The sequence below is a fragment of the Cucurbita pepo genome, chromosome LG13, assembly GCF_002806865.2.
Source record: "Cucurbita pepo subsp. pepo cultivar mu-cu-16 chromosome LG13, ASM280686v2, whole genome shotgun sequence".
NCBI lineage: Eukaryota > Viridiplantae > Streptophyta > Magnoliopsida > Cucurbitales > Cucurbitaceae > Cucurbita > Cucurbita pepo.
In genome coordinates this window covers 5,793,261-5,813,193 of record NC_036650.1, presented here as the reverse complement: position 1 = coordinate 5,813,193, position 19,933 = coordinate 5,793,261, and the positions used below count along the sequence as shown (strand labels likewise).

The window sequence follows — 19,933 nt, the reverse complement described above, 5'->3', positions numbered from 1 at the left end:
GAAAAATATGGATATGAATGATTTGAATTGGGTCCAGCCCATTAGAGGTCCGGCCCACATTGATTGAGGGAAACCCAGAAGCTAGCTAAGCTACCTTCCTCCCTCCCTTGACATTATAGAGTGGAAAAGGGAGTTGAAATCTTCAACCACAAAGCTAAGACAATGATGAAGTAGAAAGAGACATGGGAGGAGGAGGAGAGAAGGGTTGTGAAGGGGAAAACAGAGGAACCCCACATCAACTAACCGAGCCATTGGGGAGATATTGCTTCAAAAATACAATAATTTTGTTGGGCAATATCAATGTGGGTGTGATTAGTGAGAGGCGGATCTCATCCATTGGGCTCATGGGATGATGCTGAAAATGTGGGAATGCCTCAGTTTTAGGTGACCAACACCATATGCTAGCGCACCTCATTAGATCCCACCACCATCCCCTCTTCATTGCCCCACTTTCTTAAACAACTCTAATCACTCTTCGCTTCCACAAGTTCATTTCAATGAAATGGATGTCGGCCCAGACACCGCAGTAGGACATTCTGCATAAGTTCGGCTCATGTTTGAGGCCCAGAGGGAAACACATAGTGTCAGGCCATGGATTTGGGCCTCATGAAGGGTTTATGGGGGGAGTGAGAGGGAGATTGAAATGTGATAATTGTGGGGGGTTTTTAAAGCGATGGGATTGACAAACTCTGCAAGTAATGATGCCACTGACTCATTCCTAATCCACCACTGTTTTCAAATGAGTGTAAGTCTAAATACATCTGGGCAAAGGTTTGAATTTGAGAACACAAAATTTATGAGAAAGAAAAGAAACCCAAGAAAGTGAAAGAGATAGAAATCCCTTATTATCGATCCACCACTGTGCTAACACAAAAACAACCAAAATTGAAACCCAACAGCCAATGTCACTGATAGACAACACAGCACAAAGAAACACATAGAATAGAATGCATATTATCATCCGAAACCAAAAGTGGGGGGAAGGGAGTATCTTTATGCAATATCGCTTGGAAATTAAGGGTCAGAAAAGGCTGCATATTTTGGAAGCAGCAGGCAGGCAGGCAGGCGGCATGTTAGCGTTAGCTAGGCCAGGTTTCCAAAATGGTAAAAAAAGTGGGAGAAAGAAGGTCCGGACATGGGTGAGGCTGAGGCAGAAGAGGAATGGTCAAGAGGAGGATGAAAGAGGGTGGTTTTAGGCCAAACAATGGCAAGGGGGAAGTGGCAGAGTGGGTTTGCATGGAAATGGGCAGAGGGCTTCAGGGCTAAACCCCAAGGTGGGAAGAAGGGAACAGAAGATATACACAGTTTGTTTGGTTGTGTAATTATGGAGGGAGAAGGCCTGGAATGGTTCTAGGGTTTTACTTACGTACGTATTATGACGCTACTCTACAACTACTACTCCTCTTTATACGTTTTGGGCTCATTCTTTCCTCCCTCTGCTACCCAGATATGCATCCTTTTCCTTTGTGTATGGCAGTTCATGTGAGCCAAGAAAAGAAAAACTCAAGTTTATAACACATTTTGGAATTATTGGCTAAACAGAGCTCTTTGAATGGGGCCACGAGTTCATGCAGCTATAGTTATTTGAATGTTATTAAAATTTAGGCTTTATTTGAGGAGTTTTTTTTAAATACCTGTTAGCTAAAATAGGATTTAAATTGAAGTATGGATAAATTTTAAGCTTAGCTTTAAATAGCCAAGGGAGGACAACCAAACCCTATATTATGGGTTTTCTGCGGACTTTTTTCCTGTATTTTTAGATATATGTATTTTAAAATATATTAATCTCTATTAATATATATATATATATATATTCTGATCAATGAATTAATATTTCATAAATAAAAATATAATATAAAATTCTAAGTAAATTTTAAAAATTCAATTTTTAATATTATGTTTACCCATGTAGATATATTTATATTTATATATAAAAAGTGAGCGGAGGATAGGGGGCAAGTGGGAATTTTACTAGGTTAGGGATGGGGACGGAGACGGAGACGGAGACGGAGAATTTGACTATATTTTCCGTCTCCGTCTAGCTAACAAAAAAAAATCTCCTCACTTCTTCTCTCATTCCCAATTTAAAGGAGGATTTTTGGTTAGGTTATGGGTAAATTCTTATGGGGCTCCATAGATTAAATTGATATTTCTTATAACTGATATGCTATTAGATCTCTATCAAAATTTATTCCTAAGCTTTATTAACATAATTATTCATAAGTATTTATCATGTTTATTTATTGGCATATCATATCAACAAAATATAAAAACTTATTTTTTTTTTTTTGATAAGATTGTATTTTGAATTTGTTTGTAGAAAGTTAACATAATTTGATTTTTTATTTTCTATTGGAGTTTGAATGAAAAATTGATGATTGATGGAAGAAGGTGGAGTGAAAATGATGATTATGGAGAAGTCTAGAAGTGAAATAGGATCTTCCATTTGTGATTGCCATTGATCTTTGATTTGACCCTCATCAATATCCATCCATCCAATTCCAATTCCAATTCCAATTCCAATTCACTCATCTTCGAAAATTGGTGCCTATTTTTATCAAATCTTCAAAGAAATCATTGTTCTACAAAGCCTGGAACACGCAATAAAAATAAGAAACAAAAAACAAAACCAAATGGTGTCCCATTTTGGTGTCACTTCTTCCAATAACGCCGCCAAAGCGATGATGGAGCAAAACTCAGTTTTGTCTCTGTCTTTGTCTGTCTCGTAGTAAAAAAAAAAAAAAGAACAAACATTTAAAGCTCTTGACATGACTTCTTTATTATACTTATCACTTCCAATCTTCATCAGAAAATCCCACAAAACCTTCAAACCCTAACCATGCCTCATCACCCTCATCATATTAACCCTCCTCTCCCACTTTCACCTCAACCCATTTACGCCTCTGTTCCTTTACCCCACTTTCTTTACCCTCACAACTCTTCCATGGCCTCCGGTTATCCGTCCAAGCCCTTGAATCCTAATGCCGACCCATTTCTCTCTGCACCGCCAACGTTTCTGCCTCCGCCCTCGCCCCATTTTGTGTCGGGGTATGGAAATTTGTATTACCCACGTGCCACTTCTGCTTACGCATGGCAGTTTCATAGTTTTCCGGCTGTTTCCTGCTATAATGCCTGGCCGCAGGTTGTGTGGCCGTCGTATCAGCCGGCTGTGGGTTTCGGTGGTGGCGTTGTGGCGGATTCCAAGCTGGGAAGAGAGTTTGTCGTTTCGAGTGGGCAAAGTAGAGATATCAAATGTCCGCCGCAATGGGTCGAGAAGAAAATCAGTAGCGATGAGGACAATAACGCCGATGTTGATGACCCAGTTGAGAAAACTGTTCCTTGCTCGGGAATTACAACGTTGATGATCAAAAACATTCCCAATCAGTTCAAGTGGGTTCTACTGTTCTTCCTCTTTTAATGAATTATAGTACTAAAATATAACAATTTAAGAACGTGGCTAGTTCTTTGATCGGAGAATTTTCTTGGAGAAGGATAAAGGTGGAATCAGAAGTGGGGTTGTGGGCTTAATTCCTACTTTTGTTGTTTGTCGGTAAAATGGGAATGTGGGTTTTTAAATGATTTCATGCTGCACTTTCTCTGGTTTCTGCCCTTTCTCGCTTTTTGTCTCCTCATTTGGAAATATTTCTTTACGAGATTCATTTCTTTTGTGTTCTTTTTTATGTCTTAGCTTTACATTTATTGCCTTTTTAACTTAAGAACAATGTTGAAAAGCAGGCGGCGAGATCTTCTGCAGTTGTTGGACAGATACTGTCAAGTGATGAACCAACGAAGGGATTCTCGACCTGATTTCTACGTTTCTGAATATGATTTCGTTTATTTACCTATGGATTTCATGTGGGTTATGATCAATATCTTATAATTCTTCTTTGATTGCTGCAATTCGCCATTTCAGTGTGGTTGTAATCATTTATGGCTTTACAGGAGATCATGGTACGAAGGGAAAGTGTCGAATCTGGGTTATGCGTTTGTAAATTTCACTACATCCATGGCTGCATCCCAGTTTTGCGCAGTTTATCACAACTACAAATGGGATGTGAATGTCAACAAGAAAATTTGTGAGATAACGGAGGCTAGGATTCAGGTTCATGTAGAAATTGATGAATTGTTCATTCATTTTATTGATATTACATGTTTTAGAATGTAAAATGAATGCTTCATTGCGATGGGAAACTCAGGGAAAGGAAGCTTTAAAGAACGCATTCAAGAACAAAATCTTCTGGTGTAGCAACGATCAATATCTGCCTGTGATGTTATCTCCAGCGAGCAACGGTCGACGTCGTTACCGAAGGGTTAATGTCGGAAGGCGCATAGCTCGTCTTCCTCGCAAGCCGCTCAAGAAGTTGAGTTGTTGAGGAGGAGAGCTCACCATTGTAGGTGGCCAGGCATGGAGTTGGCTTGTGTTTTGGTTTTCTTTTCTTGTAGGTTGATGAAAGGGGGTGGTGGTGGGTGTTGTGTTTTCATTGTCTCCCCGACCGCCGCAGTTTGTTTGGGGAGAATTGAAAACACGAGGGGATGTTTGTTTGCTTGTGTGTTTCTCCTTTTTCTTGGGAGGAGGGAGGGAGGGAGGGAGGGGGAGGGCTATGTCTGTATGAAATGCTTACTTTTCTGCAGTAATATTCTCTCCTCTTTTACTCGGTTGTATATATAATATTTTGATCATCTCTAGAAATTGCTGGTTGGTGGTGGGTTTGTTTTTCTGGTAATGGGTCTCTCTCATAATTCTCAAGTTCATCGATATTCAAAGCGTTATGGGTAAATAATTTTGGATTTGTTTATATCAGAAGTGATTTGTAATTTTCAATGTTATCTCGCGTTGAATGCCCTATGAAATATGTTCCAAATTTGTTTTGTAAGGCTATATCTTTGGATTATAAGTCATCTTCATTAGTTATTTTTACTAATGTTTTTAATAATGAAGATGAATATGAATGTAGGAGTGGGAGCGTGGTGTGAGCTTCAAAAAAAATGGGCACAATTTTTTTACTCTCCTTTAATGATGATGATGCAAACAAACGTGAAGGTAAAATATTTTTACTTTGACTTGAGTTCATTAAATGCAAAAAAAAAAAAAAAAAAAAAAAAAAAAAAAAAAANGTTTAAGTCTTTTTAGTTCATAATAGTTCTTTTTATCATGTTTTTGTTATGAACATTGTTCTTAAATTCTTTAGTAGGTGAAAATCATGAAGAAAAGAGCAACGGCGACTTGAGAGTGGTTGGAAAACCCTTGACCACACCCACATAGTTTTCAAGAGGGGTTAGGTTATGAAGGAATGTTAGATTACTCATAATTATAGTAATTACTTAAATGATATTTATACTAAAATATTTATATATAATAAATATTTAATATAGTATTCGCTATATATGGTAGAAGGTTATAGCTATATAGTTATATATACCGAAAAAAATCATATATATACACCCCTTAAGTTGCTTTGAAGGTAAGCAAGTATTTCTCGTTCTCTTTTCTCTCTCCTATTCTCAAGTTCTCCCTGTTCGGTGTTCATCTACATGAGTTGTGGAGTCCTAAAATAAAATTCATGCATTTGAGAGCTCAACTCTATTTCTACAAATTCATGTATTATTGTAGAATTGGAAAATTTCTCTAATAAGAAATTAGTTAAAGAAGTTATAATTATCTCCATAATGTACAAGTCATCCCAACAATTGAACATACCACTATTAATAAGGGTGTGGAAACCTTTCCCTTGCAGGCACATTTTAAAGCCTTGAGGGGAAGCCCGAAAGAGAAAGCCCACACCTTGAGGGGAAGCCCGAAAGGAAAGCTCAAAGAGGACAATATCTGCTAGCGATGGATCTGGGTCGTTACAATCTAACCCTTAATCATCCCCATATAACAAAATAAACATGTCATGTATGTACATATCATCAATAAGGACATAGTATAGTAATCTAATCATGATACTTAGTCATACTTTTAGATTTTCCCATTCAATAAATTTTGAACTAAAACCCACTTACTTTATTGCGATTGAAATCGGCTCTCTCTCCCCAAAGCCTCTTTATTCTAATTGATGCCACGTCCAAGGCCTGGCGCTGACGAACAATGCCTCCACAAAGCACATCATTTTAGTAGCGATCTTGTTGATGGTTTAGACTAGTTCATCGTCCCCAGAGATCCAATACAAAAGATTGTGTTAGTAAAATGAGTTATAATAATGGACCTCTCGTTAACTACTCGAGCATTTGAAGAGGGTGAGCGCATCTGTAAGATAGAACATGACACAGCAATAACACAAAAGTATTTTCATGAGGAAATCAGATGCAAATCCAGAGTTTAAACAATACGTCTCTAAGCTTTTACAAGAGATGCAATGGCAAAGGCCTCAACGAGGAGCCTTCTTCTTCCCTGCAATGGCGACCTTCTTACCCTTCAACGTCCTGCAGTTGTTTTTCGTTCGCTGCCCTCGGCATGGCAACCCCTGGATGTGTCGAATCCCTCTATAACACTGAATCTCTTTCAATCTCCTTATGGCAAGTGCGTTGAAACGCCTCTGCAAAACCCAACAATTACATTTTTAAGCACTTCGCAAAGTAACAGAGACAACCAACGTTTGTAATTCTAACACACACACACAGAGATAGAGAAAGAGAGAGACCAGATCTCCTTCAATCATGTACTTGGAAACTTCATCTCTGATAGATATGAGTTCCTCCTCAGCTAAGTCCTTGGTGATCTTATTCTCCACGTTTAGATCAAACAGTATTTTCTTAGCATTGTTGCGCCCAATTCCATGTATGTATTGAAGGGAGTATAGAACTCGCTTGTTGTTTGGTATCTCAACTCCTCCAACACGGACACACTTGATTTGAAGACCAGGAACCTGAAAGGTTCAAAATTAAAGGAAGAAAAATGAGGCAATCATTCAAGAAGAAACAGGGATATCTTGTGAGTTTGAAACTTCGTAGGAGTTAAACACCGGACCTCCTACTCCGATACCAAGTTAAATCACAAATCAACTCAAAATCTTAAGCTAATGGGTTACGAACTTTATCCTGTCCAGCATAGACTAGCAAGTCAAATTTACATCTAAGGTCAGCCATTCGTTGCCATAATCAACTCTTTCCGTCCAATTATATCTGCTTAATCTTTATAATCCATCATGCACAGAAAGGGTGAGGGAAAATGGGATTTAGGATCCTGAATTTGATTCACTTAGAATTTTTGTTTCATCACACTATTCAATGAAAGTGTAGAGGCAGAGTCTAATACTGTAACCAAGGAAAAATTGAGTATAGAAATGAGTTGAGAAAAGGAAATTCAAAAAAAAAAAAAAAAAAAAGCATTCCACCACGCCTTCTTGGCATGGTCCTTGAGGTACATGGGCCATTATTATGTGGGCATAAAAAAATTCACTAAAATAAAAAAGCATTGGGTTGAGANGATGCAGAAATCAAGAAACAGATACAATATGAAATCAAGAAGACAATAGCCAAGTTCCGCAGGATAAATATAATTGGGCAAAATCCCTCCACATCGAAAAAAATACATGGAATTAAAGCACGAAGAAACGACAGAAATGGAAACTGTAGAGCCGACGTAAGTAATTGAACGGAGGAAGAAGGTAAAATTGAAGAAACGAACTCCATAGTTGAAGTCCAAAGAAGAGAAGATTTACCCGAGGGTTTGAAATGGGGAAGGAGATTGCGTTAGAGAGAGGATTGGAGGTTCGAGAATTGCAGATAAGGGAGAGCGAAGGAGCGACGGGCAATGCTAAAGTGTGCGCCATTATCTCCTCTCTTCAAACTTCTCACTCACCAGACGGCAATCAGCACATTAGTGGATTTCTTCAATCCGATTGAACGCCGAGCGGCTCTCTGGTTTCAATGCCCACCTTATCTTCTTCTTCCTCTTCTTCATCCCGCTTACAAAAATGTGGATAAAGGCCAGCCCAAACTAATTCGTTTTAGAATGGGCTTGGCCCAAAACTCAGGCCCAAACTTATTCGTTTTAGAATGGGCTTGGCCCAAGTTTAATTATTATTTTTTCTTCGAAACTTGACTTGCTTCTTTTCATTTTAGGGATGATGTATTACAATTGTATTATAAATCATATTTAAAATATTAATTATTTTATCATTTAATCTAAATTCAATTTGAAAATGGGTCATGATCAACTCAAGTTGAAGATTGGATATTTTCAAACTAATCTTCCTACTATCATGATCATGTTCGTTAGGGCATGTTGCCCGTGGTTACATGTTCATATCCTTTCAATCCTATATTGTATTTTGACTATTCAGCTGACTATTCAGCGATTGTCGTCCCAAAATGTACTATAGGGGATACGACCAATCGTTAACTCCTCCCACCTAGATCACCTAGATATTGTATAACCATTCGGCGAAATCATGTCTAGACCTGTCAGTCCTCAATCATCTCAAAATGTACAATAGGGACAAAATCACGTCTAGGCCTGTCAATCCTGACCATGAATCATCTCAAAATGTACAATAGGGAGATGCAACTAGTTGTCAAGTCTTCCTACCAATTCTTCCTACCCGAGTTATATGATATTTAAGTTGTGGCGTTTCTTTCTTTGCAAGCAAACCTTTCAATTTTACTTTCAAACTCTCCTTCAAAAATCTCTCTACTCTAAAGGCTTGAGCATATGTTGTATGACTATAGATGACACAAATCCAAGTTGGCTTGACTCACTCGGTGTTGAGAGTGAGTGCCACACAATCCCAAAAATCCACTGCCAAGGAAAGTGCGATTGAGACATCTAACAGCCTATCATTGCTATCATCTATCTCGACACTTATTGGTGTGCTAAGTTGATATCAATTCCTCTTTTGGATCCAACTATGAGCTAGATGCAATGAAAATAATGTACAGCTAAACAAATGTTTTTTTTTTTCTTTTTCATATAGTATGTCTATTATATTGCATCTAATATTGGGTATATGGGCCTTCTGAAATGGTGAAAATTAACACAGCCTCAAACAAACAGATTAAGAGAAGTGAACAAATTACGAACAGTTTAAGCAATTAAACCATTAGAAATGCAAATCAAGCATTTAAACGTTTCTAAAGAGGAGGAATTCCAGAACCATTTGTTAATAACCAGTTCATAATTTCAACAGCTATTGAAGTATTATGCTAAATGTGATGTATCAAGTGCAAATGAAGCTTTACAAATGTTAAAAAGAGAAGGAATTGCAAAACCATTTTCAACGAGAAGCTTTCTTCTTTCCAGAACCGATCTGCTTCGACTTCATAGTCCTAGCATTGGTCTTTGTTCGTTGGCCTCGACATGGCAATCCTTCACCATGCCTAATCCCTCTGTGGCACTGAATTGCCTGCAATCTATCAATGTCCTTCTTAACACACTTATTCTGCAACACAGACACAAAAAAATAAACATCCTGTTAGTCCCTGCAAACATATTTGAAATTCATGGGAAGAAATATGGTGGAGAGAGCCGCTAATTACCAATTCATGTCCGACCATGTACTTAGAAATTTCGTCCGCAAGAACAACAATCTCTCGTTTAGTTAAATCCTTGGCAAGCTTGTTCTCCAAGTGGAGCTCAGCAAGAACTTGCGGTGCTCTCGATCGGCCAATTCCATTAATGTACTGAAGCGCATATTTGAGCGGCTTGTTATCGGGAATCTCCATACCCGCTTTTATGTGAATCGACTCGATCTACACATATCATCGACAAACATTCAAAATCTTCCAACGCACAAATGTTTTAAACTCAAAAATCAAATCGAATAACAAAACTCCAGAGATTCACAAGCCCTAGATTCTATTACTCTTGTCGCATCGCAATCAACAAATAATTACGCAACGTTAACGAACTCACTGATAATGATCGGAAGCGATGAAGAAGATCATTGGAGACAATCCCCAGGGAACGACGAACTCCGAACATTATTCGGCGGAGGAGGGTTCCAGTGAAGCGGAAGAGAGAATTCAGACGGCGAGGGAAACAGAGAGCCGAAGTATTGTTCGGCCAAACGAAGCCCACGATTTTCAAATCCAACCCGCTCGCCCGAGAAAGCCCATTAAGAAACATCCGTGGGCTCTTCTAGAATTACTTGATCCATTAATCTTATTCGAGTCCATAACACACAATAATTCTATATAATATGATTTTTATATACATTTTTCCTTTATTAAATTTCGCTAATTATATGTTTTAGTTTTTAATAAAATTTAGTAATATCAAATAATTATTATTAAGAATATGTATAATAACACGTTAGAGTAAGCTAATTATTTAATCAATGATTTATTCATTATTAAAATGTGTGAAACACTTATGCGATAAAAATTGGTATTCTAGACGTCAGTACATTCAAAAAGGACGACATAAATTTAATTTATTGGTTATTAATACGTGTATTTATGTAATAATAATTTTTTAGTGTGTTATATTAAACACATTTAACATGTATTTAAATAAATTTTAAATAAAAAAATACTTATATTTTTTTGTTTGAAAAATAGATTGGGACATTGAAAATTACATAAAATAATATTGATTATGGATTATAGTTGTGTAGTATTTCATAGATAACCAATTAAATAGATAATAGAAGAGAGAAAATGACGGAAGATAGACACGTGGAAAATCAAAAACAAAATCTTGGGAATTTTAATATATTTGTTGACTTTATTTATATATATTTTAAATGTTTTCATTTGACTTTTATGACACCAATATATATAATTAGTGTTTAAATATAAATAAATAAATAAATGTATTGAAAGCAAAAAGCGTCCTATTACCACGTCGACTCTTAATGCACTAATTATCTTTTAATGCGATTAATTAGCACATTAATCATAAACATCTATTATTGTAATAAATAAAATTATTTGAGCTCAATTACGCCACTCCCACTTCATTGTCGAAACAAAAAACTTATAATATAAAATAATATTTGATAAATTCAGTCACATGATTAATATTTGGTTAATATGAAAATTTTAATGTATTCTTTAATAAGAAAAATTAAATGAGTAAGAAATTAGCGCTTATCATATTTCAAACGTATAAAAAGTGAAGATTATCTAATTAATATCCCTCCCACCTATTTTTTATTCTATTTTAATTTTTATATTTTCAAATATCTCATTTCAATTATTTTGGACATTTAAAAATGGTAAAAAAATAAACAGATATATTTAAATTAATAATAAATATTTTACACTGGATAATTAAAAGAAAATTGGTTTTAATTTATATCATATTCATATTAGCCATATTTTATTGCTTAATTTATATATAAATAATAGGCGGTGAGGAGTACATAATATCATGTAAGCCATGAGGTAGCGAATAATTCCCCCTTAATAATTGGAAAAACAACGGCACAAATTAATGGGACTTCAAATAAAATAACAATTTACCATTTTTTATTACGTTGACTTGGAATTTGTCAACACGTACTTCACTACAATATTTCCCCAATTGCCGCCTCATTTGGTTAGTTTTTAAATTTTTAATTTTTAATTTATTTTCTATTTGTTGGACTAATTTAATTTTTTTAAAAAAAAATTTGCTCGTGTAGAGTTAGTATTCATCGCTTATAAACTCATGATCATTCTCTAAATTAATCGATGTGGAACTTTCATCATCTAACGTAAATGAGTAAAAACTTAATTTTAAATATTAAAGTCATGACGGTGTTATTGAACAAATGTAAAAACAATAAATAATTAAATAAATAATTAAATTATGTCACTAAATTAATATGTCCAACATGTTGAACGTACCAGGTAATTCAAATTTCAATTTCAATGCTCAACAGGACTGAATCTACATGCAGGAAATTAGAATTAAATTAAATGAATGCCATAAAATTTGGAAGGTTGATTTTTTTTTTTTTTTTTTTTTTTTTTTTTTTTTTTTTTTTTTTTTTTTTTTTTTTTTTTTTTTTTTNGTTAAGTTTAATTTAATTCAACTTTTATTATTATTTGATTCAATCAAATCAACTTAATTAAACGAATTTACCCTTTTTTCTATAAGCTTAATTTTTTTTAATCATTCTTCTCCATTTAATTACTTTCTAACAACTATATCATTAATTTACTTTGAATTATTCCATATATTTTCTTTTTTACTTTTCTATTTTTCGTAATCGTGATTGTTTTTTCACCATTATTATTATTATTATTTATTTAAAAAAAGGACTTAATCCAAGCCTTATATATACTCATTCACACTAAACAAAGTGGGATGTAAAAATAGAATAAATTGACTGAAAATTAATGAAAATAAATTGATTTTGACCCACTAATTAAATGGCAAATATTGTTATTATTTAAAGTTTCAGCAACTTGAATTACTTTATTAAAATATATTTTTTTAAAAAAAGTAAAATAAATGTGATAAAAAAAATGAAATGGTTACCTTAAAACATATATTACGGGATAATATTCTTTAATTATAAATCGATGATTATTCTCTAAATTAACCGATGTGGGACTTTCATCCACCAACATATATTTACTAATCCAATTTAAATCAAACTCAATTACTAAATCCAATACACATTCGATCAATGAAAATATTAAAAAATCAAACTTCCGATATACGTATGTGTTAAGAATATGTCTTTGTTTAATAAACTTCAAAATTTCAACTTGATTAGAGAAGATAAATGATTATAGGTATAGGTTAGGAATCACGACTCTCCACGATGATATGATATTATCCACTTTGAGCATAAGCTCTCATGACTTCNACTTCAAAATTTCAACTTGATTAGAGAAGATAAATGATTATAGGTATAGGTTAGGAATCACGACTCTCCACGATGATATGATATTATCCACTTTGAGCATAAGCTCTCATGACTTCGACTCACTCCCAATAATCCTCAACAATATGTAAGTGATAGATAGTAAACAGATCATGTTTGAAACAGAGAACTAAAAGACATTTTCCCGGGTAGAAAATTCCGAGCATCCTCCGTCCCAAACATAGCTTCAAATGGGCGTTCCAATTGATTGACCAAATTTGATTAAATTTTTTTAATGAGGAAGAACAAATCCAAGTAAAGTGGAATATTCAAAGTAGGAGCCCTCGAACATATTTTAATTTAATTACTTGGATTTCCTTCCCGTGTTGTTGGAGTCTCTATATAAACCCCATTTCATGGACCTTCATATTCACCACTCAAATCTTAATCTTCTTCACTTGTTTTTCAAACAAGCTTCAATGGCGGCTACGGTTGATCACAAAACCCTGGACATGGAGCCACCCACCAATGGCAACTTTCTAGCTCAACGCTGCAACTCATTCCGGTCCCCTAGTTTCAAAATCAAACGCCATCCTGAAATAACTCTCACTATTAACGATGACGATGACGATGACGATTCCTCCTTTGATCGCCACGATGACAACAATGATTACTTTCGGGATTTAATCCGAAAGGGTAAGGAGGAAATCGAGCCGTCGGTTCTTGATCCAAGGGATGAGGGCACGGCGGACAATGGGATCATCAGAAATCCTTCCATGATCCGTCTTACCGGAAAACACCCCTTTAACTCTGAGCCGCCGTTGGACCGTCTAATGCGTCATGGCTTCATCACCCCGGCCCCACTTCACTATGTTCGTAACCACGGTCCGGTTCCAAAGGCTGACTCGTCTAATTGGACGATTGAAATCATCGGACTCCTCGAAAATCCGACAACATTCACACTCCAACAACTTGTCAATGACTTCAGGTGGTTAAATGTCTATTCAACTCAAAATCTCCTAACTTGGTTATAATAATTTATTTAAATTGATGCATATTTGTTTGAAATTTTAATTATATAAAAAAGTTAGCTCCTATGTTCAACTTTTTAACTTTTTTTTTTATATTCTTTAATTTAGATCTATCGAGTTTCCAGTTACTATAACGTGTTCTGGCAATCGACGAAAGGAGCAAAACATGTTCAAACAAACTATTGGGTTCCATTGGGGAGCTGCCGTGACCTCTACCTCACTATGGCGGGGCGTGCCATTACGTGAAGTACTAAAACGGTGTGGCATCTTCAGCCGTCATAGAGGAGCCTTGTATGTATGGATGGAAGGTGCTGATGACCTCCCTGGTGGAGGAGGCTGCAGCTATGGCACCAGCATAAGAAGAGAAATGGCAATGGACCCATCAAGAGATATCATAATAGCCTACATGCAAAATGGCGACCCTATCCCACCCGACCATGGCTTTCCAGTAAGGATGATTGTACCGGGGTTCACCGGTGGGCGTATGGTCAAATGGCTCAAACGAATCATCGTTACAAATAGAGAATCTGACAATCATTATCATTTTATGGACAATCGTGTGCTTCCGTCTCACGTTGATTCTGAATTGGCAAACGCGGAAGGTATTATTATAAAACAAATACAATGAAAAATTAAATTAAAGTTCAAAATGTTGCCTCGTCCTTAATGAATTAAAAGTGAATTAATTGTGGATATTATTTAGGATGGTGGTACAAACCGGAGTATGTTATCTACGAGATGAACATAAACTCGGTGATAACAACGCCATCACACGATGAGATGCTATCTATCAATTCACAGACGACTCAGTCGACGTACACGCTGAGGGGATACGCATATTCGGGTGAGCCAACTTAATTAATAATTTCCACGTATTTTGGTTGTTATTTTCCACGTGGGATTAATGATAAGATTTGTGCTATGGTAAAGGTGGTGGGAAGAAAGTGACACGGGTGCAGGTGACGTTGGACGGTGGGGAGACGTGGAAAATATGTAATTTGGAGTACCATGAGAAGCCCAACAAGTATGGGAAGTATTGGTGCTGGATTTTCTGGTCGGTTGAGGTGGAAATTGTGGAGCTGTTTGGCTCCAAGGAGATTGCTGTCCGAGCTTGGGATGAGACCAACAACACGCAACCAGAAAACCTCAATTGGAATCTCATGGTAATTTTGTATTTCACTTTCAATAAAATTAATGATTTGTTTATAATAATGGAATTGATAATAAATTAATTTGAATTTGAATTTGAATTTAGGGCATGATGAACAACTCATGGTTTCGAATCAAGATTAACGTATGCAAACCCCAAAACGGAGAGCTGGGAATCGTGTTCCGCCACCCAACTCTCCCCGGCAACCAGTCCGGCGGCTGGAAGGAAAAGGACAAAATCAATCCCACCGACCCACCTTCCTCAAAACCCACAAACGACAAAAACAAGACCACCGCCGCCAAAACATTCCCCATGTCGGAAGTCAAAACCCACAACACGCCGGAATCCTCCTGGATCGTCGTCCACGGCCACGTCTACGACTGCACTCCGTTTCTCAAAGCCCATCCCGGCGGCGCCGACAGCATCCTCATCAACGCCGGAACCGACTGCACGGAAGAGTTCGACGCCATCCACTCCGACAAAGCCATAAACATGCTGGAAGACTACATGATCGGCGACTTATTGACCGAAAACGACAGTGAAGAGAAGACGTCATCATCCGAAGCGGTTGAACAACACGTGGCACTGGTCCCAGGAAAGAAAATCCCGGTTAAATTGATATCGAAGATTTCAATATCTCACAACACGAGAATTTTCCGGTTCGGTCTATCTTCAAAAGACCAAGTTTTGGGATTACCCGTCGGAAAGCACATATTTTTATGCGCCAATATCGAGGGAAAGCTCTGCATGAGAGCCTACACGCCGTCAAGCTCCGTTGACGAAATGGGCTTCTTTGACTTGGTCGTAAAAGTTTACTTCAAGAATATGCATCCCGATTTCCCAAATGGCGGCCTCATGTCACAGTATCTAGACTCACTCCCATTGGGCTCAATCGTAGACGTAAAAGGCCCACTGGGCCACATAGAATACCTGGGCCGCGGCAACTTCACGGTCCACGGAAAGCCCAAATTCGCGAAGAAGCTGGCGATGGTGGCCGGCGGGACAGGGATAACGCCGATATATCAAGTGGTGCAGGCGATATTAAAGGATCCGGAGGACGAGACGGAGATGTATGTGGTGTATGCGAATCGGACGGAGGAGGATATTCTGCTGAGGGAGGAGTTGGACACGTGGGCGAAGGAGAATGAAAGATTGAAAATATGGTACGTGGTGAAGGATGGCGTTAAAGAAGGGTGGCCGTACAGCGTGGGGTATATTAAGGAAAGTGTTCTGAGAGAGCATATTCCGATGGGGTCGCCGGAGAGTCTGGCTTTGGTGTGTGGGCCGCCGCCGATGATTGAGTTGACAGTGAAGCCCATATTGAAAGAAATGGAGTATGACTTAGAGACTTCGTTGCTGGTGTTTTGATGTTTTAATTTAATTTTGAATAATATGATAAATTTAATTTACGTTTATGTTTATGTTGCAAGAATTATGTAGAAGGAATTAAAACATTTATTGTAACTGTAATGATTTAAATTAATATAGTTTTATTCGTTTCTAATAAAAATGATAACTTTTTTAAAAGTCGTTACTCTATTACATAAATGTTAATTGATTCCATATTTGCCTTTTACTTAAATATTTAATGTAACATTCCAGTCAAGGAAATACATAAATGGACCAAAACAACATCATAACAGTGATAACTGAAAAAAGCTAAAAACAGTTAGAAATCACTCTCTATACCAAAAATATGTACATTCTTTTTGGGTATCCTTGGGGAAGGACTAGTGTCAATTTGTGTAGATAATCTTCGCTATAAAAAGCGATGAGTAAATAACGTGATCATGTCCCAACGAGTGTAAGGGAATGTTAGAGCCATCATATACCAAATTCGAATTATGTATCCTGGAACATGGACCGTTACATATAAATAATTGAAATAAAGTTTAACATCCCTTTAAACCGAATTTAAAATTGAAACATTATTATACCATCCAATTAATGGAAACATAAAAACAGAGAAAAATTGTCTATGACTTCATACAACGTGCAATTTTATCCAACTAGATCGTAGATTTTCCAACAATTCGTTCGTTTGTGGTTGAGGCTCAACTTCCGTGCTCCTAAGTTTTCATCCACAAATTGTTCCTACCATTCATTCAAAATATTCGCTTGCTCGTAGAACTCATATAACTTCATTACTTAAACTCAATTCTAAACCGTCTTAAACAATTATATAGTGAAATTACACCTCAACTATATAACTTATATCAATATAGATTATACCGACTTTTGGATAGAGAATAAAACGCTAAAGAGTCGTATTATATTGATTTAATCCATAATCCAATAGGAATGATGAAGATATTTTGAGAAAATAAATAATTAATTTTCAATTGAATTTTTTCGTATTATGTTTATTCATTCATTAGTGTGCCGTACTATTGGTCTCTATTTGTTCTATAAATATCCTTAAATAATTTTATAATGGCTAAATAATAATTTTTAACCATATGTATGAAATTTTAAACGTGTTATATTATAACCTAAACTAATTATTTATTTAATAACTTATATATTTGATTTAATATCATATCGGTTATCCTTACATATTCGTACATATATTAAGATATGATATATTTGAGAAATGCAACATAAATTAAAGTATTAAAACGTGCATTTATATTATAATAATTTTTAATATATATATATATATATATATATATATATATATATATATATTAAAAAAAAGAACAGTTTTTTGTTTGAATAATAAACAAATAATAGATTGGGACATTGAAAATTACATAAAATAATATTGATTTATGGATTATAGTTTTATATTATTTTTTGTTTTTTTTTATGGATTATATATGTATTTAAAATGTTTTCATTTGACTTTTATTACACTAATATATATGATTAGTGATTTAATTAAATAAAGAAATGTATTGAAAGCAAAAAGCTTCCTATTACAACACGGACTCTTAATGCACTAATTATTTCTTAATGTGATTAATAAGCACATTAATCATAATCACGTCTTATTGAAATAAATAAAAATATTTCAACACGAAATTTCAAATACGCCGCTCCCACAATAACGGGGATTTTATTTAATTAAAAAACTTATATATAAAAACATATACGAAAAATTAAAATGTATAAGAAATTAGGACTTATCCTTTAAAATTAGATATACTAAATGTATAAAAAATGAGGATTATCTTTTAAAATATGTATAATTAATAGTATTTCAATCACGTTCTCCAAATAAATCGACACGATGAGGCAATTTGATATAAATTCAAATGAAGTGAATATCGGGTTTAAAATTTAAAATAGAATTGAATATTTACAATATATAATACTCAAAGTTTTAAAATGTGTTCGCTAATTTTATTAAAAAAAAAAAAAAAAATCTGAAAATATTGATATTGATGTTTATTTTTTAAAAAATTAAAAAAATTATATATGTAAAGCGCTTTTAATTTATATTAATGACATTTTATTGTTTAATTTATAGTTTTTATTTATTTGTTTTTAATATAGTCAAATATCGATTCATATTTGAACTTATATAATATATATATATATATATATATATATATATATATATANGTTACAAATGGTATCAAAGTTAGACACTAGGTAATGGGCCAGAGACGGTTGTTGCTTCAAATGGGGGCTCCCAATTGATTGACCAAATTTGATTTAATTTTTATAATAGTGAAGAACAAATCCAACTAAATTGGAGCATTCAAAGTAGGAGCCCTCTAATATATTTTAATTTAATTACTTGGATTTCCTTCCCGTGTTGTTGGNGGGAAGCCATGACGTATTGGGAATCGCCTTAAATATATGGGAAAACAACTGCACAAATTATTGGAAATTAAATAAAATAAGGATTGACCAATTCTGTAACGTTGACTTGGAATTTGTCAACACGTATTTTATTAAAATATTTCTCCAACTGCCGGCATCACATTACATGAACTTATGTTGTTAGATTTGATTAAAGTTTAATTATGAAAATTTTAATAAAAAATGTTAATTTTTTTTAATTTTTAATTTTATATTTAGTAATTTTGAACAATCCAACCTTAAAAAACATATAACCTACTAAATATTAAATTTTTATTATATAAAGAATTTAGTTTTATATCGAAGGAATACATAATTTTTCAAAATTATAAATATGTTAGAGGAATAATTAAAATTTTAATAACTAATTATATATTTAAAAGTTAAAAGACGTACTAAATACAAAATTAAAATTTTAAAAAACTAAATTTATAAATTAACTTAAATGTTACCATGTAAGCTTTGAGACCAAATAATTAAATTCGTAGGTTAAATATGTTCCATTAGTAAACATAACTCAATTGATTATGATTTATATGAACGACTTAGAAATAAGTACATATGACTGAATCTACGATGGTGGGTTGTTTAGATATAAAGAAGTAAATAAGTTTGAAAACGAAGATGGTATTATTATAAGCGTAGGTTTAGATAAGATGCAGAAAATTGGAAATGAAATGATAGTCCAAATTAAAATTAAATTAATGCTATAACATTTGCAACGTTGATTGTTTGCATTATTTTAATTCAAATTTTATTATTATTTTTTTGGGTTCTTGAGGAGGCAGTCAATTCAATGACAAAATTTATCCCAATTTTAAATCTCATCGCATTGAAATAAATGTGTTACTTAAAAAATAAAAAACAAAAAAAAAATTGAAATGGTTATATTCAACAATATTTGTTTATTATATGAACCTACCCATCCATATTTTACCATTTTCATATTTCAACTGGTTGATTGTAATTACCTATCGGTATGAATTATCCTTCCAACCCTTTTGTTATCAACGTTCATTTTTTAACTTATCGTTGACTAGCGAAGAGAACGTTTATGAGTACAAAAGTGAGGATAATTGAATTATTTGGGGTGAAACCAAAGTAATGCTATCAGGGTCTATGTCAAAGGTAGACAATATCATACTAATGTAAATATATTTTGAATTTTTGTTATCCTTGTTGTGAGATTCTACATTTCTTAT

General features: G+C 34.6%; 3 protein-coding genes across 3 annotated transcripts; 2 read left to right on the top strand and 1 right to left on the bottom strand.

The window, feature by feature from the left end:
* Nucleotides 1-2,646: 2,646 nt before the first annotated feature.
* LOC111809345 (protein MEI2-like 7) lies at nucleotides 2,647-4,524 on the top strand. The gene is made up of 4 exons (XM_023695788.1): nucleotides 2,647-3,390; nucleotides 3,736-3,855; nucleotides 3,943-4,102; nucleotides 4,197-4,524. The coding sequence occupies exons 1-4, from the start codon at nucleotides 2,840-2,842 to the stop codon at nucleotides 4,371-4,373; spliced, it is 1,008 nt and encodes a 335-aa protein (XP_023551556.1). The 5' UTR covers nucleotides 2,647-2,839; the 3' UTR covers nucleotides 4,374-4,524.
* A 1,728-nt stretch (nucleotides 4,525-6,252) lies between these two features.
* Nucleotides 6,253-10,012, bottom strand: LOC111808737 (30S ribosomal protein S13, chloroplastic). The gene is made up of 6 exons (XM_023694888.1): nucleotides 9,854-10,012; nucleotides 9,478-9,690; nucleotides 9,219-9,380; nucleotides 7,662-7,784; nucleotides 6,642-6,866; nucleotides 6,253-6,536 (listed from the first exon to the last, which is right to left on the bottom strand). Exons 1-6 carry the CDS (start codon nucleotides 9,920-9,922, stop codon nucleotides 6,369-6,371), a joined length of 960 nt encoding a protein of 319 aa, XP_023550656.1. The 5' UTR covers nucleotides 9,923-10,012; the 3' UTR covers nucleotides 6,253-6,368.
* A 3,207-nt stretch (nucleotides 10,013-13,219) lies between these two features.
* On the top strand, nucleotides 13,220-16,289 carry LOC111809170 (nitrate reductase [NADH]-like). The gene is made up of 5 exons (XM_023695549.1): nucleotides 13,220-13,728; nucleotides 13,880-14,373; nucleotides 14,475-14,615; nucleotides 14,702-14,934; nucleotides 15,027-16,289. Exons 1-5 carry the CDS (start codon nucleotides 13,220-13,222, stop codon nucleotides 16,287-16,289), a joined length of 2,640 nt encoding a protein of 879 aa, XP_023551317.1.
* Nucleotides 16,290-19,933: the final 3,644 nt, after the last annotated feature.